Consider the following 22,293-nt stretch of genomic DNA (forward strand, 5'->3'; position numbering starts at 1 on the left):
ATTAGAAAAATACGTTCTTAAGCTTAAGATTCCAAATTTTAGAAAATGGCCCTTTGCATAATAACTAAATCATTACCTTTCAGAACATGTCATTTTTATAAAATTGTAATAGCATCAGAGTACATTAGTAAATCAATATTTTCAAGTGACACCCCCCTCCCCCCGTATTCGGCTGGTATAAGCCCACATAAAACAGGATCAGCTCTTCTACGTTGGAGCTCTTGCTCACTAACTTTTCTACAAAACCATGCTGTCGAGTAAGCCCAATCTGTGTTTAAAAGGAACACTAAGCCACAGTTTGAAGGGTTTCTTATATAAAATGATTTACCTACAATTTCTATCACTGAACCATGCAGCTTAAGAAAAAAGCTATGTTATTTATTGATAAAACTGTAATTTTCAAAATTTAAAAGCTGGTTTCATAGCTATACTGAAAAATCAAAAGCAGAAAATAAAGGAGTTAAAATGGAAGGAACATAAATATTCCTATTTCCGAAAACCACAAACAAACAACAACAAAAAGCCAAGATTCCTTACTAGTTTGAAGGAGATCCACCGGACTTCAGAAACTTTATCTGCACACAACTTTAAAGCAATATGCATTAAGTAATCATAAACATCATTGGGATTATAGAGTTCCAAAATGAGTATCAGCTGTCTGAAATTAAAAAAAAAAAAAAAGAAAAGAAAAAAGAAAGAAATTATTTGGGGGGACAAAAAACACCTTCCTAATTTCTCTGTACTCTCATTTCATCTTACAGATAAAAATAGCCAGGCCGGGAGATGAAGGCAAATCAAGACCCAGCAAGGCTTTCCATCAGTGAGATGCCAAAAGCAGAATGCTGAGTGAAATACCACGCAAAGAAAAGTGGAAAAAAAAATCTCCTTCTTCATCTCACGCACTCAAACAAATCAAACAAAAAGGAAATAAATTAAACTTCGTAAAACAGAGGCTGAGAAATTTATGAATAGGGATAATATTTCAATTTGAGGTTATCGGTTCGAAAGCACATAAAACTTTGAAAATCAGATAAGGTAAAAATAGCCAGGCTCTGAAGTTCCCAGAGACGCCGGCACCGACGCAGGAAAGCTCGGCCGAGCTCGCCGCCGGCGCCGGGCCCCCGGGCAGCGGACGGCGGGCGGCCCCGCGCGAGCCTGCGCTCACACCCGCGCGGTCCGCTTGCAGAGAACCGCGCGCGCCCGCCCTTCGCGCCCAGGGAAGGACAGCGTGCGGGCGACGGCTGGCTGGGGAAACCCGCCACCGGAGCTTCCACTGTCTTCTAAATGGGGATGGAGAGAAGGGTATGAAAATAAATGGCATGACTTCCACGCTGGCAACGAAAGGAAATGAAAAAGAGATTGGAAGGAAGTTAGAACCAGAAACCAGGAGTGCCGGTGAATACTTTCATATCAAAAAGCACTGTTTTCAGAAAAATGATACCAATATCACGGGCAGGGGGAGCACAGAATTCATATCAGCGGCTCTGGCTTCAATAACCACGGCCGAGATGGAAGATAGCCAGAGCTCCGAGATAACGCTGTCGGCGGCGCGAGCCCTGCCGGCCCGGCCCCATCCCCGTCCCCGTGCCCATGCCCGTGTCGGCCCCCCAGTGCCGGTCCCGGGCCCTCCCCCGGACCCCCACCCCGGCCCCCGGGAAGCGGGTCAGCCCGGTCCCGGTCCCTTGGTCGCGATCTCGGCCCCGGGGAAGCGGGTCAGCCGGGCCCCGGCCCCAGCCCCAGCCCTGAGCCTGGGCCCGGGTCCCGGTCCGCGTCCGCCGTCCGGAACCCTATCTCCGGCCCCATCTCTCGCCCCACCCCACCCCCACCCTGGCCCCCACCCCGGCCCCCACCCCGGCCCCGGGGAACCGGGTCAGCCCGGCCCGAGACGGACCTGGCCGAGTTCCCGCGCACGGCCGCTAGAGGGCGCGATGCTCTCATGGAAAACGTGGGCCTGTTTTTCTCTCTCGGAACGTAAACTGGGAACACGGCATAATGATTAAAACCTCAATCTCTCAAATTAAGCATAATGATTAAAGATCACAGCAAAGAAAAAATCTTTTAGTTTGCCCCTGGCATCGGCCAAATCATATCCTGAATAGCGGCAAAAGCTTGATGGATTTCTACAGCAAAGACAATGATTTGAGAGATTTCTAGTTGAGGGTAAGAGAAATGAAAACTAAAGCTGGGGAGATAAACCCCGGGCAGGGGCAAACTGACAGCTGGCCGCCCACCATCGCCACCAGATCCACTCGGTACTGCGCAGAGCAGGTCGCAAAGCACTCAGCACGCCTGGGGAAGGGGACTTATGCAAAGCTTAGGTCTTTCAGGACCAGCACACCTTTGACACCCCTCTGGCCAGCACAAGCCAGGATTAAACAAGTTCTTCACACACAGAATGACGTGCAGAGAGCAGCCACCTTGGGGGACGTTTTTATCTAATAATCGTCTCGTCCGGGGAGACCTTTCCGTGTCTCTCTCTGTCGTGTCATTTTCTTTAGAAGCTGAAGTACATACACCACGCTGTGCCCTGCAGAGAGGGCTACACTCAGAATGTTCAGGAAAGCTCTGGCAAAAACTCTTCCGATTAACAGGAAAATATTGAAGAGTGGGTGATTCATCTTTTATTTGGTTCGAATAAATTGCCTTATAGAACAGCAGAACACACTAATTCCACAGTGACTCGAGCCCTGTCTGCATCTGAAAATGAATGTCTCCCCGGAGACCGTGGTATTTTGTAACTTAGAGCTTTGGAATTCACTTTATCCCTTAATAAAAACATAATCTCTTTATCTGAAAGTACGCTATTACTGCTAGTTTAGAAATCAATTATAAGGTAGGAAAATTAAGAATTATTCCATCGAATTTGCCTTCTCATATCCCCAAATAGGTTTTACTTACTCTGCTAGTTCATATCGAAACCTCCAATTCCTGCTGTTATCGGTCACTACAAATTCTTGAAGCTGATAAAGATATTCTCTCCTCTTGTCTTCATGAAGCAACTATTTTTTAAAAATGTATACATAAATAAAAATAGAGAATCCCTCAAAATGACCCCAAATACACTGTTCGATCACACTTGAAGTGATACACTCGTCCCCGGCAAGAACTGCATTCCCCTAATGCCTTCAACTCCATCCATCACCCGGGGTGGCTGTGAATTAACGTTGCTGGGAACAGACCTCACATGTACCCCTGAATGCTTCCAGCGTTCCCCCTGGTTCGAGTATGTGCTTGTGTGTTTCCACATGCCCCCAGCTCTTCCTTCTCTCATAATTTCCTGCCTGCAAACAACACGTATGTGTGTGTGTTCCGAAGACAACGCCGCTGCTGCTGCTTCCCGGGGAGCCGGCTCTGCTCGTGTTTGCCAGCACCACGAGAGGAAAGCTAGCCCAGTGCACCATGCACCCCAGCCTGTCAAGGGCAGCTCGTGGTCATGTGGATGCAAGTTAATTAGTTTCTCTAGGTCATTTTTAAAATCTTATTTTTACACTCATCATTCCTTTAGGAAAAAAATTAAAAAGGCAAGCAGGGAAGCAGCAATGTCTTGCAGAGAAAGCCCTTCATGCAGAACTGAGACTGGGTTTCAGCTGGGCTCTTCCCGTGGGCGACTCCAGGCACGTCGTGTGCTACCCTGGGGGGGCCTGGGCTCCTTCTTCCTCACAGAGCATGCTAGGCTACACGTCTACCACCCTCCACAGAATTAGGACTCCAAGGGACAGGGAGGTTACGAGGAAGGATATAAAAATATTTACCCATCACTGAAAGAACACCCACTGTAAAGACTGGATGGTTTACTTCAACCGGAGAAACCCAGACTAGCTGCTTTCTATTGTTCAGAGACAATACTGTTTCCACAGCCCAGGCTTTAAGAATTGTTTTGAAGAGGGAAGATTTTTTATTTTCAATCCTTCTTCCTACCTTTAGAAAATCATACAGGTGTTTAAGAATTCCTATTCGTACTTCATCCAGGTCCTTTAAAAATCCATTGAAGACGGGCACCAGGTCAGCTGCTGTGAGCTGGTCCCCAAGAATCACAGCCAGCTCGTGGATGGAGAAGGCCAGGGTCCGACGCACCTTCCACTGGCAGCGCACAAGAAGACACACAAGCCACAGAAAGCAAGCACACGGCCATGTTACCAAGAGCATAAGTAGCATTTCTAGAATAAACCTGACACTGCCGGGCACTGGCCACCAAGGGCTTCATTTCATCAGAGCCCCGTCCATATGCCAACGGCACCCACAGGAAATACAGGCCAGTGGGCCCCACCGCGCTCCTCTTTTCTTCCCCCACAGATGGCCCACCCCATTTCATGGGTGCCTCTGAAAGGGCTCCTTTTACCTGCACGTCGGAAGCCAGCGTTTCATACGTGTCTCTCAGGCAGTGCCAATTTTGCCTGCCCAGGGTGAGCGCCACCCCCGGGAGGCTGTAGGCGCAGTGTTTGGCTATGTCAATATCGACAGTCTGGGCGCGAGCAGGGTCGGTCATTGACACATACTGATCTAGCAGGGGTTGAGGTATTATATCCTGGGAAACAGCAGAGAAAGGAAACCATCATGCTTGCAGGAAAGAAGGAGAATGCTCAGGAAAAACAAGGAGTCTGGGATTTGGGGGTGAACAGCAAAGCAGAGATGTCAGGGGAAAAAGAGGCCTTGGGAAAACTCGGGGCTCTGGACTGGTGGACTTCTTGGTCTGCAGGTGAAATTTTCAACTTGGACCAAATGGTGCGAAAACAAGGCCCACACTCATCTTTTCTCAATTTGGCTAACATCTGATATCCTAGAGAACAGTCTGGGCACCAAGGTTTGGTTAGTCTGATGCACCCAGCTCTTGAGAATGGAAACGATCTTCTCTTATAGCTGCCCAGCACCTAGAGCCCCGGCCTGGATATGCTGATCGCCACTAGCTTTTTCCAACTGATGGGACAGCGCCTTCCGACGACATCACCCACTTACCTTCTCTTCTGTTAGGACAAGGGGATACAATAATTTAAAACATTTAAGAGATCTTACACAGCACAAGAGCCTATCCACAAGATAAGAACAAAGCCAAACATAGGTCAATCAAAGAATCTGTCAAAAACTTTTCAGGCAATAACAAAAAAAAAACCCTGAAATGACTTGTATAAATAGACACTAAATGTTAATGTACAGAGGTTAATTTTTTTCTCCCATTTGACCTGCTTTATTAAAAATACTATTCTAGATTGTTCAAAAGGCTTTAGCACTCCTTTAGAATTTGTTTTTTGGTAAGTTAGAGAAGAAATATTAGCAACACAAAGAAGGAATGAAGTTATGTCATTAATATTGAGGGAAGAAAAATATCTGGTTTCCAATGGCCATTCTTAAATTTAACTCCCAGAAAAGGTGACGTTTTGAGCTGCTTTTCTTTTCAAGGCACAAACCTGTAATTTAGATTTATTCTCCTCGAGTGGGGAGGGGAGATGCCTCTGCTCCGTCTCCAGATGGTCAGTGGCCCCACTGCAGGGTTTGCTGAGGTCCTGCAGGGTTGATTGGACATGTTAGCAACTTACCCCAAACAGGGAGCCACCCTATCATTCTCCCCTCAAAGAACCCTCTCTCGGTGCTGGAAATGACCTCTGCAGACCAAGACCAGCGCTTCCCTGAAAGTCAGGGGTCTCTTTCCAGATGTTAAAGAAGACATTTGCACAGGTATAGATGGCATGGTCAGTGATTTGAAGGGCCAAGGCAAACAGCTACCACGCATTTTCATCTCCAGACTGGCTGAGGCCCTTAGAGAACACAGGCTGATGTCCATGAGAAGCCACCACTTGAGTCTACACTGACCATTCTTTAAGCCCTGGGGTCCCAGGGTGGTTAACCAACCTGTTTTAAGAGTCACACGATTAAGACACAGACTACCGTGGACGGCAGAGTGAACAAGCACGTTCAGTATTCCCTGGGAGCTGGAGACGTGCAGCAACGTGGACCCATCAGGGCGGATGGACAGGCAAGGGGAAGACCTATCTAATTTGGGGGAAGACGTGGCCGATAAAGGAGTATTTACCTGGAAAACTGTCCTCAATTTTCACATGTACAAACACTTCTAATGTTTGCTGATGAACCTTTACAGTAGGTTAACAATTAAAATGAGCAAGAACCCTCAACAGTGACATATTGGTTTCTGATCATTGATTACGTTGGCGGAGACGAACCTGTCCTTCTCCTCCACCCGTCACATGGGCTCCCACGTGCACTTGAAATGTCATCCTGTCTACCAGCTTAATGGATCCTGACAAATCAGCTCAATATATGACCCAGGAAAGTCGATTAATACACCAAGAGATGCTTCGTTTGCTCTGACGCACACTACCACAGCCTTCAATTCCCAAGATTTTCACTGAAATATATTGCTTATTTTAATAGAGGACAGGATAAAAGAGAAATATTTTGGCGTGATAACCTAAGACCTCAATTTCTCCAAGTTCCTAAATTCATATATATTAACGTGTAATAAATCATTATTCTTCTTTCAGGAGTTAATCTGATTCCCAAGTCATCAGTGTAGTTGGCATGAAGAGTACTTCCTCCAGGAGCCACGTTAAGGGTTCAGTACACTACCACAAGTCAAAGCAACCTCAAAAGGCATTGTGAGGTCATCACCCCAGAAAACCACCGGGCAGTCAAAAGACACAGGTGAGAAGCAACAGGCCTCCCTGTACAGGGCGTCTCGCGACTCAGATGGTGCGCTAAGAAGGCAGGGTAGAAGCAGGGAGCGGGGTCAACGTTAAGGAGCCAAGTTAACCAGCCACCCAGCCTCAGCTGCTCTTCTGTCGTCTCTGCGAGACAACACCATCCTCATCATCTAAGCTCTGGGAGTTTTTTGGTCCCTTTTCCTTCTTTGGCGACTGGAAGCATCACATCCTGACTGATCCCAGTGGAACCTAAGAATCAAGCTGCAAATTCAAGAGCCCTGACATCCTACAACATAAACCGAAGGTCTGCTTGCATGAGCCCTTCAAAATCCTTCATGCAACAGAGTCAACTTGGAGAAATCTGCTCATTTCCCTTTCTTTCACTTCTGCGTGTGACAAAGAAGCCCCAGGCTGATCAGGTCGCCGTCACAGTAGACACAGCCATGCCTTTCTACCTAACTTGTGATTTCCACACTCCAGGCAACACGATAACAACAACCATTTTCTTGCCTATTTCTGAAAACAAACCAGCAAAACAGGATATCCCCTCAGTTCTTACTAATCGAAGACAACCGTCACAAACTCCTAAACATTTTATAGTCAAGCTTTTAAAAGTGGATCTTTTGTTTAGTTTTACTGGAGGAGGCCTAGAGGGGAAGGGAGGTGATAAGTCCATTCGGTTGCTAAGATTGAATTATCCACTGCGTGGACGGTGGAACAACTGGTACCCCAGCCTTAGAGACCACGGGCTTGAAGAGAAGATCCGTCTCATGGCACAGGAAATGAGGAGATGCCAGCACGCCGTGACTTTATGATCTTGGACCCCACCCTGATTTTAATTCTCTGATAGTCTCACCCCCACCTGTGAAGGACCCCAGCTCAAAGTAGTCAGAGCAAGTCACTAGGAGTTAGGAAGGCTTTAGAGCTTCCCACCCCTCACGAGCTGGGAAGCTACGGAGACTCAAAGTGCGAGGAAGCTGAGGGCCCCCTCCTCTCCCTGGATGCTGAGATCCCATCTCATGGGAGCTAGTTCCAGGCTGCAGGATAAAAGCTGCTGAGCTGCTGCTGGCTTTTCAAAGTCTCTCCTCCAGGAAATGGCAGCCAGTACCACTACTGGGGTGACCACGTGCCCAAAGAGCGTCTCCCGAGCGAGGGCCGGACGCGGTGGTCCATCTGCTGAGGCCAAGGCCAGCTTTCAGTTCTAGGAGCCGGGGAACCCACTTTGTGCTATTATGATTAAAAGCTGTAAAACAGCAGTGAAATCGGGCACGGATATGGTTAATCCCCACAAAGAACCGAGACTCGACAGCTTTGGAGAAGAGGGAGGTACTTGTTGGTCCCCCCCTCCTGTCTTTGTGGAGGAGAGTCAGGGTTATCAATCACCTGATTGACTGGTTGTCTAGTTATCCAAAACATGACCTTAAGAATAAAATTAAGTTTGCCGTTCATCATCTCTGCCAGCATATATTAATAAAAGAAAATGCAGCTTTGTGATTTCTGTCACGGCCTCGGCGGCAGAGGGCGAGGGCACGCACTTACTGGGCTTTGTAACGTCCTGGGCTCGGAGAGCTGCTCCTGCGAGGACGACGCCGGCAGAGCTGTCTGATTGGCAGAGGCGGGGCTGGGATCGGAAACGGACCCCGCGTTCCGACCTTCCGTCGCCTGGTGCTCGGGCTCATTCACAGAGTCAAGCTGTGCGGCTCTCAGAGCAGCTGATAAGACCTGGACCTGAGCTGCAGGAAGAGAAGGTTCAAGAATTTTAATAACTTTATTTGGTTTGTAGGGATTCACGTGAGAAGGGTCTTCACAACAAGACAGTCTGGAGGCGCGCGCACCACACACGCACCTTCCGCACATCTGTCCCTGAGTAAGCGTGCTCCGGAGCCCCAGAATGAGCTCTCGCGGAGGTGGTGATATTTACGGCCATTAACTTTAACTATTCCAACTAAACGCCAGCCATGCACAGAGCATCCAATCTGAACACGAAACACCGCAAGGAGGACAATCAGAGCTCGCCTCCATCATCTCTCACAGAAAGACAACACGCTGTCCCTGAAGGCTAGTGTCTGGGAGGTCCACCTACTCGGCGAGGGGGTCCTGTTCCCCATGTATAAAGCAGGACGGCTGCCTTCTCCACACCCTCCCCCCACACACAGAAATCGATCCATGTCCGTACACACAGATGAGTCCCGATCTCGCTCACCAAGCCCCAAGGGCTATTCATTTGTCCACAGCATGACTGCTTGAGACCCTCCTAACAGTAGAGATGACATATTTCACACACCTTTCTGTAAAAACAATCTGATGTCCATGTCCCCAACCTTCAAGCACACACACGTACACACAATAGTTCCTATATCCTGTTTTCTATGAGTTAAATTCAATAGTCCTCAGGATTCAGTAAAATGTTTAGAGCTCATAGCTGGCTCCCCACTTGGCCTAGGACAAGGTCCCACCTACTTAGTGCAACCTATCAGGCCCTTCCAGATGGCCCAAGTCATCTTTCCAGCCACAGCCAGTCCACAAATCTCCAACATGTCGTTTATTTCTGAAACTTTTGGGGTCACGGATCCCTCTGAGCTCCGATGAAAGAGGCACGCACATAGCGCAAGGTTTTACAAATGATTTCAAGAAACTCATCCCTCTCCACTTCTCTGCAGTGTGGGTTCCTAGCTGTCATCTTCTGGGGCCCACATGAAATGCCGCCCGTTCTGCAAGGTGGTCTTCTCCCGGACATTTCCTCTGGCCCCAGGCATCCTGCCCTAGGCTGCCACAGAGCATCACGCTGCCTCCCGCCCTGGCCCCTGACACGCCTTGTACCGGTGGTCGTCTACGGAGCCCCCTCCACGAGATCGTGTGGCCGTCACTGCTGCCCCAGCCCCCAGCCCGGCGCCAGCACGGAGATGAACGCTGCTTTAGAAATGTGGTTTCCAAAAACAGACCTTTGTCTACAGCTGTTAACAGTGATATGTTACATGTGCTCATTCCTTCGGCAAACATTGACTTAATTTCCTTTATAAATTTAAAGAGAAAGAATAATCACAGGGCTAACTGGATTTTCACATTTCCTTTCCCGAAAGCTTCACAAATCTTTGCCCGGCAACAGCAGCAAGTGTTGTTTTTCCCAATCTCCCCAACCCAAGGAAGAATACAAATATAGCACTGTTTAGAGCAAGAAGAGGCGTGATAATGGATATGGATCGCGAGGCCTGGCTCCCAGATCAGACGCTCAGTGGGAGCACTAGTCATAACATGAAAAACACCCCAAAGAAGAAGTTGTACTTTCCCTTGCTGTACAGAGACAAAAACCTTAAAGTCTGGCTAAGGGCTGAGTTAATAAGCTCCAAAAGGAGCACCATCCTTAGCTGTTCATAACTAGAAAAGGCGCTATAACGTGGGAAATGATGTAACAGCGTCCAAGGAGCTAATAAAATTTCCACTGCTACAGATATGCCCACAAACTATCTGCCTTCCTATCAGAGCTGCCTTCCGCCTTGCACAGCTGCAAAACAAGGAGGCAGAATCCTGGCGGGGCCCTGCACAGAGGCGCCCAGTGCTCCGGCTGGGCTGACGCTGACAGACCCTCTCCTGGCCATCTGTGCACAGTGGACAGGAAGTGAGTATGCGCACGCACACACGCACAGGCGCAGCGCCACGCAGATCTGGCCAACGCACCAGAGACAGGCCCGTGTTTCTCTTCATCACGACGGACAACGTTTACCTTGAACGTCTGGATCGTTCATCAGATGCTCCTGCAAACTATCGAGGACTTTCTGAATCTCGCTCCCGGCCACGCAGCTGTGGCGCACAGTCTCGGGCCTGCTGCAGCCCTCCTCCTGCGGCCCAGCCTCACGCAGAAGCAGCTCTAGGTCCTTGCTGACGTCAGGGAGAGGAGTCCGCCAATAGAAGAAATTATTGAATGCATCCTCAGGACTCTCTGGGCCGGTGGAGGAGCCTGGTCCAGGGTGGCTGTGGACGGGGAGGCCGTTCCCATCAGGGAGCCTCAAGGAGGCACCAGCCTCGGGGCAAAGCCTGGTCAGCTCGGCTCTAGCCAAGGCAGAGTCTTCCGCTGAGTTTGCCACGAGGCCATCAGAGGAGCTGCTGACGCGCAGGAAATCGCTGGTTCCCGCTGACGTGCCTTCTGTGGGCAGGTCTGGCTCCGTGTGCACCAGCTTTGTGGAACTAGGTTAAGATTGAGGGGAGCACTTTTAGAGCCATGTAATGGACTGGAAGTAAAATGGGAAAAACTGAGCTCCTCACCCACCCAAGCCCGGTCCTCCTCTCTATTTGGCCACCCAAACCTGCTGTGTCTCCCAGGGCCAGAAGCTCACAACCTCACAAGAGCATAAAAGGTCCCATCAACCCCCTTTGCCCCCCCGGGAGAATGATGTGCACTGAAAATGCCACGCAAAAGTTCAGCCGATCCCTCCACTCTAGTCAAGCGGTGGAGGAGCCCTGGCTTCTGCTGACACGCCCTCAGTGGGCAGCCTGCATGCGCTCACTGCTCGTCACTCCCTCCACCAGGGGGCAGCCACTGGGACACAAAAGCCACCAAAACCACTGGGAGAGCCCTGAAGAGGAAGGTGCGGCACACACACAGCAGGAGCTCAGTGAATTTTGATGGACTGACGGAGGGAAGGGCGCACCAACGGTAAAAAGGACGTGTACTCGCGGAGACGTAAAGTACTCCTCTCCAGCTCCGGTGTGAGGTTAGCGTGGGACAGATGCTTTCCAACGACCTCAGATGGTCTGGTTGGTGTGTACCCATCAACCTCCGAGGAAAGACGAAAAACTCCACGATCAATCACTAGAACTTACTAGAAAGCCAGGAGAGCATCCACTAATGGTGGGTCAGGACCGTCACCTGTACGTGCAGGTAACATCCTGTGTTTATGGGCATGTAACATCCCACGGCACAAACGGACATTTGGGAGACCTCACATCTTCCCTACGTAAATTACCCAAAGAACTTCATTAATCAAAAAGTAAGAGAAAATTTTCTTTATAGGTTATTTAATCACTACTCTCAATGAATATTTTATCTAAATTTAGGAGACACAGTAGCTTCATTATTTATAACCCGGTAGTCATGTTTCAAAATCATTATTGCAATTACTTTTGCTTCTTTACATAATTAAAGCTCTAATATCCCATCTTGCCCAGAAGGTCACTGTTACTAAAACTCCAGACAAGATAATTGCTAAAATTTTAGGTGGACGCTTGAGGTGAAGCACGGGCCCTGGTAATTATCCTGCTTGGAGCTCACCAGGCTGAGGAAGTGTTACCACAACTGCCTGCACTGGGTGACCCGGAGGTGAGATCAGAGTCCAAATCCTGAGCCGGCGGTCGGATGCTCAGAGTGCCGTCTTCTCGAATATAGAGGCCGGCCCTGGAGGGGTTCGCGAAGGTGGAAATGAAGGGGCCCAGGGACTGGAAGGCAGCCTGGCGCACCTGGAAACAGAGAGCACAGCATGGTGAATGTGGCGTCGGCCAGGTCTGACCCCAGGCCGGGCAGCTGGCCAACCACCAGGCTAGTCGCTGTCCGCCACATTATGTCCAAGCAGATATGCTGCTTTCTAAGACGGTCTCCAAATTCCAAATCAACTATTTTCAACAGAAAATAAGGAAAAATTTAGTACCATCATGCAGTTTTTATTCTTCTAGAATTTTAATTCCACATCAAACGAGTCCAGACTTCATAAAGCGCCTGACCAGACGGTATTAATCGTGACAGGCATGTTTGTGAGAGTAACGGCAAAGGTGACTCTCTGGTTAGTGTTTCCCTTCTCACTTCTCGTCTCTATGATGTCCAGTCACTACAAATGTTAGGGTACCTGCCACCTTCCTCGCAGGCACCAAAGCTTTGGAGATTTCAAGAGCTCCGATCCCCACGAGGTCTAAGTAAGCCAATCAGGAACCAAAAAGACAAAATACATAGTCACTAGTCCAGAGGCCAAGATGAGGTCAGTCGGCCTGCGGTGGCGGCTGCTGGCCAGCGCTGCCGAGCTGCCCGCACTCACCCATCGGCAGGGGTCACTGATGAGCTTGATGAAGAGGGGTGACAGCTGGGCTCTGCGGACCTCTGGGGACGCACTGTAGGACACCGCCATGAAGCACTCCGCGCAGGCTTTCCGCATCCCCCAAACATTATCTGAGCAGAGCTCAAAAAACTTTGGGATCTACCAAAGCAAATAAAATCATGTACTCAAACCTGGTTACCCTGGCGAAGGGCGGAACTTTTTAATGATGTAATTAAGGCACAGCCGTAAATAAAGGACAGAGAAGAGGGAAATATATACTAGTCTAAAAGGAATCATTTGAGACAAACAGGAATTACGGTAAGAAGAATAAAGAAACATTACCTCTTAATTGTAGTAAATGACTTGGTTAAAAGGCAGAATGACCAATATTCACATGGCAAGTGCTACGTGAATTACATAGAGAAAAATTGTCAAATGACCTTGAAATTGAGTGGCTATCCCAACTAGTTCACCCATCCAGCTATTCCGCTCTTTGACTAGGGTCCTTTAGTGATAGAAGGTATATTGTTAAAAAACTGATAGTAATACCAATAATTCCTGTTCACAGAAATGCAAATTGTGTCCAGTGGAATGTACTTGACTATCACTCTGGATGTAGAGCAATTTTGAGTCCCCTTGCAAGGTCGCTTCAGTGTCCCCTGGTCTGACCACCCACGTGTGGTACTTTGAGTTCTCCATTAAGCCAGGTGTTGTATCTTACTGCTTCCCTCATGAATAAATGACTTAAATAAAATCTTTGGCATGTTTGCTTTCTATCTGTATGAATGATCACACTGTCTTTTAAAATTTATCCCTTAATGGGGCGCCTGGGTGGCTCAGTTGGTTAAGCATCTGACTCTTGATTTTGACTCAGGTCATGATCTCAGGGTCGTGGGACAGAGCCTCGTGTCAGGCTCTGCACTGGGTGTGGAGCCTGCTTAAGATTCTCTCTCTCTCCCTCTCCCTCTGCCCCTTCCCTCTGCTCCCATGCTCTCTTTCTCTAAAAAAAATATAAAAAAATAAAATTTATCCTTTAAAAATGAGGCTGTTTTTTACATCCTAATGTAAAATAATCAGCCAAAAGCTCCACAGATGGGAATATATGATCATGGAAATACCCACCCACAGGAAGGCTCGTATATTGGTCACTGCTGTTGTTCATTCAGATAATTAAGTACAAGACAACACTCACTGTACATTCAGAACGACAGCCCACTAAAAATTATTTTGGTGTCAGAACTATGTTGACATGGCTTGCACTTGAAATAAAATGAGCATCTGAACTTAAATTTAAAAATCAATTTAAAGAGTACACTTTTTGAGGTTAAATTCTAACCATACGGGTTAGATATCCTGTCCAATAAAAGTCAAATAAAAGCACAGGCTGGATACCCTGTCCAATAAAAGTGGCAAGGACTCGTTTAGCATAGTTCTGCGTAGGCACCGGGAAAACGGAGAGGAACATGATAGGGTGAAGACCCCACATCGGCACCACCATAATGAGGTGTGATAAGAGACACGCACGTACTCTGAGCACAATGTTATGGGGATGCTGAAAAGGGAGAAATTAATTCTCTCTGGCACAGTGGGTAGGTGAGTCTAGACAAGGAGAGGCATATGCACATTCAGGCTGGGTTTAAAGTGTGAGTTGGGTCACACCAGGTGGGGAAGACTCTGGAAAGAGAGGTGCAGTAATGAGCAGAGGTGTGGAAGGGGGAGAGCAGAAAGCCTCAAGGGAGCTGAAAAGCCACCCGCTGGCTAATGAAGTGGTTCTCCACCCTGCTGTGCCTCCGAATCCGGGACTTACCTGCCTCCCCCGCCTCCCCACCCACCCCATGAATCAAATGCATGGCCAAAGGTAAGACCTGCCCAGGCCAGGACAGTGTTCAGACCTGAGGAAGGTAGCTGGAGGTGAGGCAGGAAAGGCACTTACAAGAGGACCCAAAAGGCCAAAAGGGATCTGGACTTTAACCTGTAACCTAGAAAAATCCCAGTGGTCTTGAAGCCCAGGAGTGAGATGGTAGAACAGTGTTCTAGAAAGAGCAGTGGAAAGGAGACAGAGGAGCTTAGACAGTGAGAAGAGACCAGGGAAAGCGACCACTGAGGAGGGGACAGCAAAAGCCCACAGGAAAGTGGGCTGGGGTTACGCCCACGCCATTCCACGGACCAGCTGCCTAACGCTTATGAAAAACGTTAGCTTTAGAAGTCAAGAAATTTGGAACAGGTGAATGCGAAATTGAGCTGTCATTCCAAAGTAACAGATTCACAAATACAAAACTTCACAACTGATTTTAAAAGTGCCCTAAGAAATGCACTAGCAATTATGATTGGCAAAACTTCACATACCAGAAATTTCTCAGTGGCTTCTTGTCCAACGGCATGACAAATATCACCAAAATTTGTAGCACACACCTTAAAAAGGCAAAAGGCATACCCGTTATTCTCTGCTTCCCTTTTGTCTTACCAAATTGTGACAGCTAACAAGCAGAAGCCTCAGGGGCAATGACTCCTCTAGTCAGGCACCTAACAAGCACTTACCGAGCCCGCCGCCCACACGGCCTAGCCCGATGCCTCTGGTGCATTGGAAACAGAAGATTTACAGCAGAGTACCAAATCCTAGCACTTTCTGGCTCCTAATTGATCTCAATACATAATGCATTTGGTTAGCAATAAAGCAAAAGAGACCCTTAATATTCTCTGCATGGTAAATGAGACCTATCTTCTTGCCGATGCGTCATGAGGAGAGACCAGAGGGAAGAGCGCCAGTCACGCAGCGAGGAGGAGGAGGACAAGGAGGCTGTTCAGGGAGGTGTGGCAATGGCCTTTGAAAGGAAGACTCTAGTAACCAAGTGAACAAGCGACTCAAAGGGAAGGGGAGCGCAGGGGTTGGCATTAGAAGGTACGGCAAAGGTAAGAGGGTTCCAGACAAAGCAGGCCAGATAACGAAAGACAGTGCAGGTCACAGCAACGGCATCTAACTGCAACCAACAAGGTCCCAGAGCTGGTCCTCCTGTGTCTAAGAGCAACAGGCTTACTCTCACAGGCTCTCGTCTCCAGGTCCCTAGCACGCCCTAGTTTCAGTAAAAATGGGCAACGCTGCTCACACATTTTCCTCACACAGGTCCCAGGGGCCACATTTCTCGTCCAGCCTGCATCTACTGAAGAAGTCAGGACACTTCCAAGGGATGGATTTTGAATTTTCTAACTTTTTAAATTTTTCAAGTTTTGATACTATATGTCCCAACCTTCCGAACTTGAAAGAACTTCCCATCAGCACACAATTCGCAGAATCGAGGGAGCAGCAGGCGTTCAACTGTGCTCTTGCTCAGCACTGAAGCCAATTTGCAGATTATCTATAAAAAGAGAAAAATCAGAGTCACTTGAAATATCAAAGCACATGTATTGCACGTATTACTAATTAAATTCCAAAAGCTGATATTCAAAATATTGCCAAAATACCCAGGAAGTAAACACAGAGAACACCTTCTTTTGAGTTTTGTCAAGTGATACAATCAATAGAATGCCAAATATTCCTCAAAGTTTACTGAGGTAACAAGTCTGTCTGAAGCTCAGAGTTGCCATTTGCCGTACCTAGCATATATCTGAAACATCCACGAACAATTGGTGCATGCTAACTCATTTTACTCTCCCTAAACCGTATGACCTGGGTATTATTTATCCTCACTTTCGCAGATAAAAACACGAACACTCAAAGAGGCTAGGTGATATGACCAAAACCCAGCAGCAGTGAGGCAGGACACACAGTGACAGCTGGTCAGAGAGTAAAAATGACTGGTAGGCAATCGAGCGATCGCACTACTGGGTATTTACACCAAAAATACAAAAACACGAATTCAAATGAATAGCTGCACCCCTATGTTTACTGCAGCACTATTTACAGTAGCCAAAGTATGGAAACAGCCCAAGTGTCCATTGATAGATGATTGTGTACAGAAGATGTGGTATACACACACACACACACACACACACACACACACACACACACACCAGAATATTATTCAGCCATCAAAAAGAATGAAATCTTGCCATTTGCAATGACATGGATGGAGCTAAAGGGTATTATGCTAAGCAAAATAAGTCAGTCAGAGAAAGACCAATACCATATGATTTCACTCATATGTGGAATTCAAGAAACAAAACAAATGAGCAAAGGAAAAAAGAGAGAGAGAGGGAGACCAAGAAACAGACTCTTAACTACAGAAAACACACTGCTGGTCTCTGGAGGGGAGGTGGGGGGGCTGGGGAAACAAGGGATGGGGATGAAGGAGGGTACCTGTCACAATGAACATCAGGTGACGTATGAAAGTGCTGAATCACTGGGTTGTATACCTGAGACTAACATTACACTGTATGTTAACCACACTGCAATTAACATAAATAAAATAAAAAGAAAATGATTGGTAGACACTGGAGAGGGACCAAGTGCTGGTGGAAACTAAGGGAAGGCAGGTCCTTGAGAGAAGGAGCCATGCTGGGTACAATGTGCATTGCTGCTGCTTTTCTGCCCAAGCACACACCCCGTTCTGCCTGGCTATGTAGCTGGACCTCAAGCAAAAGTTACAGCTTTACTGGCTTGAAAAGTCAAAGAACACAGTGAGGTTGCCAGAGCAGCCGACAAGTGAGGGTAGAAATCCTGGGAAGGAAGGAAAGAGGGAGATAAAAAAGGGAGAGCCCCCAAATCTGTGATTAAATACTACTCTAATCCTTGGCTGAACTTGGAGCTGTGCATACACAGAGGAGATGGTGAGGTTCATAGAAAAAAGCCAATTGCTTGAAGGCAGAAGGAACTGAGTAGTTTCAGCTGCTGACACTTGCAGAGGAAAGAGAATCTGAACTGTTTGCTACAACAAAGTGAACACTCTTTAGAAGAAAATAACAGAATCCAGAGTTTCTACAATGTTTCACAAGGAAGCTAACAGGAGACAATGAAAAATTCATAGACATTACACTTACCATGATGAACACTGGGTAATGTATAGAATTGCTGAATCACTACACTGTACACCTGAAACTAATATAACTCTGTATGTTGATTACACTAGAATTAAAATTTAAAACAATATTGAAAAAATAAAAACAAAACAAATATCTAGAAAAAATCCATCGACGTGAGAGGAAATAAGAAAATGTGACCCACAGTCAAGAAAAATATAAGTCAACAGAAACAAACTCACAGAAGATCCAGATGTTAGCATTAGCAGACTTTATAAAGACTTTAAAGCAGCTGTTATAAATATGCTCAAAGACTAAAAGGAAATAGAGTCATAACGAATGAACAGATAAGAAATCTCATCAAAGAAATGGACACTATAAAAAAGAACCAAGCCTGCTGGTAATAACACAGTAGCTTGGTGTGGCATACCCTCTGGCACATAACAATTGCAGAATCTTGAAAAAAAATTATAAACAACCATTTGAGAACCCTGGAGGGCAACCAAAAGGCAGAAGCTAGAGGGGAGGTTATCCTTCAAAGATGAACTACAATGGGAAAGATTTGGAAGATGGGTCCAAAATCTGTGTATTCCATTTGCTGAGATCTCTGGCTGACTGCTAAATTATACATGCATGGGAAAGATCCCCGGGGATCCAGCAAAGGAGCAGTAGCCAGAAACAAAGTAAACTGAGAAGAGATTTCAGCAGTTGCTCACCACCAAGGAGAGAGCAGGGAGGTAGAGACCAGACAAGACACATGCCTGCTACACTAAAAATCACTCTAGAGCACTTTATAAAATGAAACAGACATCTATTACAAAAAAAAAAAAATCACTTTAGAGAAATAAAACAGAATCCAGAGTCTCTGCAGTGTATCACTTATAATGTCTGGTGTTCAATTAAAAATCACTACCTATGTGTTGACAGGAAAAGGTGACCCATAATAAAGAAAAAAAGCAGTCAACAGAAATCAACACCAAGATGATCCAAATGTCACAACTGTCGGACAAGGACTTTTTAAAAGCTCCTATAAATATATTCAAGGATTAAGAGGAAAATGCAAGCATAAAGAACATAAAGAATCGCTGTATCACAGAGATACAGAAACTATAAAAAAGGTCAGAGTGGAAATTCTAGAGCTGAAAGATACAATAACTGAAATTAAAATCCTAATGGGAAGACCTACCAGCAGGTCAGAGATGACAAGAGTCACTGAACTTAAAGACAGATCAATAAAAATGATCAAATCTGAACATCAGAGAGAAAAATGACTAAAACAAGAAAAAAAGAACCTCAAAGACCTGTGGGGAACAGGAAGCACCCCAACTTTGTGTAATCTGAGTCCCAGACTGAAAGGAGAAAGAGAATGGTGCAGGAAAAAAAGTACTCAGAGGAACACTAGCCCAAAACTTCCCAAATCAGGTGAAAAGCATCAACACGTAACTCCAAGGAGTTCACTAAATGCAAAGCAGGGTAAGCATTTGCTCTGCAAAGATGAAGAGAAAAATCTTAAGAGCAGTCAGAGAAAAGAAGGATGTTATAAATATAGTACAGTATGAATGACAGCTGACTTCTCCAGAAGACGACAGGATGAGATTTTAAAGCGATGCCAGAAAAAAACAAAAACAAACCAATCAATCCACAAGTCAATATCCAGTAAAACTATCAGTGAAAAGTGAAGGCAAAATAAAGGCATTTTTGGATAAATACAGAAATCTCACCCTCAGTCAATCAAGCTAAAAAAATTACTTAAGTTCTTTAGGCTGAAAGTATGATACCAGATGGAAACTCAGATCCAGGGAAGAAAGGAAGAGTACCAAAAATGGTAAAAATGTGAGTATAAAAGGCTATTTTTTTTCTCTTTTCTTAATTTCTTCAAGAGATATAACTGTTTAAATCAAAATTTATAATATTGTATTACCAGGTTCATGATGGACGTACATGTCATAATGTATATGAAAACAATAGAGGGGTAGAGGGAGTAAGTAGAACAACATTGTTGCAGGGTGCTACAGTTTTTGAAAGTCCTCACAGAGGAGTTAAAATATAGTACTACGAAAATACTCAACTAATCCAAAAGGCGGCAGGAAAGAATAGAGGAACAAAACCAGATGAGACAAATGGGGAAAAAAATACCAAGATGGTAGAATTAAGTCCAAAATTAATCAATAATTATATTAAACATAAACAGACAGAAGACTCCAATAAAAAAGCAGAAACTGCCGGACAGGATATAAAAGCAAGGCCCACCTCCATGCTAATGAAAGCAGGAACACGTTAAACATAAAGATATTTGCAGATTACTATTAGAGGTAATGTCATTCCTTAATAAAAGGGTTGATATAGCACAAAGATATAAACATAAAAGCTTTACATGCTTAAAAGGGAAAAGATGGACTTAAAAACAGCTTTTCCTCCTTAATAATCTAGAAAAATATAAGCAAACTGAACTGAAATAAATAGAAGGAAGGAAATAATAAACAGTAGATGTCAATGAAAAAGAAAATAATAATGAAATCAACAAAACCAAAAATAGATTATTTGAAAATATCAATAAAATTGATAAAGCCCTAGCAAGACTGATCAAGAAAGAAAAAAAGGGGGGAGAAAACACAAATTACCAATATCATAAGTGAAAGGGGAAAATACTACAGATCTTACAGGCATGAAAGGGATAAGGAAATATTTTTTTTAAAGATCTTATATGTTTGAGAGAGAGATGGAGAGCATGAGCATGAGCAGGGGTGGGGAGGGGCAGAGGGAGATCCCCACTGAGCGGGCAGCCAGATGCACGGCTCGATCACAGGACCCTGGGATCATGACCTGAGCCAAAGGCAGACGTTTAACTGACTGAGCCACCCAGGCATCCCAAAAGGGATAAGGAAATATTATAAGCAACATTAGTCCAATAAATTTAACAACCTAGATGAAATTAATAAACTCCCTAAAATGCAAACTTACCTGATGACATAGATGAAATAACAAATCTGAATACCCCCATATCTGAATTAGATTTGCTATCAAAAACCATCTCACAGGGGCGCCTGGGTAGCGCAGTCGTTAAAGTGTCTGCCTTCGGCTCAGGGCGTGATCCCGGCGTGCCAGGATCGAGTCCCACATCGGGCTCCTCCGCTATGAGCCTGCTTCTTCCTCTCCCACTCCCCCTGCTGTGTTCCCTCTCTCGCTGGCTGTCTCTCTGTCACATAAATAAATAAAATCTTTAAAAAAAAAAAAAAAAAAAAAAAAAAAAAAAAAACCATCTCACAAAGACTACCCTAGGACCAGAGGTTTTACTGGTAAATTCTAACAAATACTTATGGGAAAAACAACACCAATTTTGAATAAAATCTTTCAGAAAACAGAAGAGCAAGGAATGTTTTCCAACTCATTTTTTGAGGCCCAAATAACCCAGATTCTAAAACATAAACATAATTAATTCTAAAACAAAAACATAATAGGAAAAGAAAATTGTTTACAATAGTCCTCTTGAACACAGATATGAAAATGAACAACAAAATGTAATAAGCAAATAATGGAGGAGGGAGCACTCTTCATGGTGGAAGATCAACTTGAACCATCAACGGACACCATACTAGTAGGTGGAAGTCTGATGAAAAGCACACTCACAAAGTCTCAAAGTGACTCCCCTTCTTATGTCCAGAGGGGAAAGCAGTACATAAAAACTGGGCAGACACCACCTCTATCTCCGAAGTCACCAGTTAACGACCGCCAAAGTCAGAACACACTGGTATTGGGCCTCCCGCTGTGACACATGAGAGCACATTTCTTCACCTTTCTTCTACCTAATCACAAGGAAACATCAGATAAACCCAAACTGGGAGACATTCTACCCAAGAACTGGCCTGCACTCTTCCAACAGGTTAATGTTACAAAATTCAAAGGCTCAGGATGTGTTCCAGATACAAGGAGACCAAAGTGTTGTGACAATTCCATGCATTGTGTGATCCTGGACAGGATCCCGGACAAATGACAACATCCACACGTGAACTTTGGATGAGATATTAGCATTGTATCAAAGTTAGACTCCCTGATTTTGATCAATGTGCTACGGTTGTTTAAGAGAGTATTTCCTCGTTTTTAGGAAATACACACTGAAAAAATTGAGACTGAATGGGCATAATGCCTCCAATTTCCTCTCAAATGGCTCAGAAAAATACATATACATACGTGTGTGTGTGTGTGTGTGCGCGCGCGCACGTGTGTAAGGAGAGAGACTGTAATAAACTACGAGAGTACCTGGACAGAGCGTATACAAGAGCTCAAGAGTTCGTTCCTGAACATTTTCTACACGTTTAAAATGAAAACAAAATGAAAAATCACCCCCCCCAATTTTTTAAGAACACTCCCACTCCCCCCGCCACAAAAGAAAAACAGATGGAAGGAGGAAGTGGGGGAAGGACTCCCTGTCTCTGTGGCCTTAGCAGAAAAAGGTCCTGGGTTAGCAGCTCACCCACGACTCTCCTTGGAATCTGCACACAGCAAACAGGAGGGAAAAACACACTGACTGGCGGGAAAGGGGGGAGGGGAGGGGAAATTATCCCCACGACACGAAAAGGCTCGCGTCTTCCGAGCTCGGAGGACACATCTCTCTGACCTGACTCGAGGCAGAGTTGGACGGAGTGGTGGCCACAATAAATGAGCATGCA

The 22,293-nt window shown here is 45.8% G+C and overlaps 1 protein-coding gene across 2 annotated transcripts in view; it reads right to left on the reverse strand.

Moving 5' to 3' along the window:
- LOC103670942 (serine/threonine-protein phosphatase 4 regulatory subunit 1) overlaps nt 1-22,293 on the reverse strand; it is an 81,507-nt gene that overhangs the window by 6,571 nt on the left and 52,643 nt on the right. For both annotated transcript variants that reach the window (XM_040638514.1, XM_040638515.1), the window contains exons 7-17: nt 15,919-16,026; nt 15,020-15,085; nt 12,674-12,832; nt 11,920-12,104; nt 10,375-10,835; nt 8,193-8,386; nt 5,403-5,498; nt 4,340-4,525; nt 3,919-4,080; nt 2,899-2,999; nt 538-658 (exon numbers count right to left, since the gene is read on the reverse strand). In XM_040638514.1, coding sequence (XP_040494448.1) covers nt 538-658; nt 2,899-2,999; nt 3,919-4,080; nt 4,340-4,525; nt 5,403-5,498; nt 8,193-8,386; nt 10,375-10,835; nt 11,920-12,104; nt 12,674-12,832; nt 15,020-15,085; nt 15,919-16,026 — 1,839 coding nt within the window. The remainder of the gene's footprint in view (nt 1-537; nt 659-2,898; nt 3,000-3,918; nt 4,081-4,339; nt 4,526-5,402; nt 5,499-8,192; nt 8,387-10,374; nt 10,836-11,919; nt 12,105-12,673; nt 12,833-15,019; nt 15,086-15,918; nt 16,027-22,293) is intronic.

This window comes from Ursus maritimus, unplaced genomic scaffold, assembly GCF_017311325.1.
Source record: "Ursus maritimus isolate PB19 unplaced genomic scaffold, ASM1731132v1 scaffold_22, whole genome shotgun sequence".
Taxonomy (NCBI): Eukaryota; Metazoa; Chordata; class Mammalia; order Carnivora; family Ursidae; genus Ursus; species Ursus maritimus.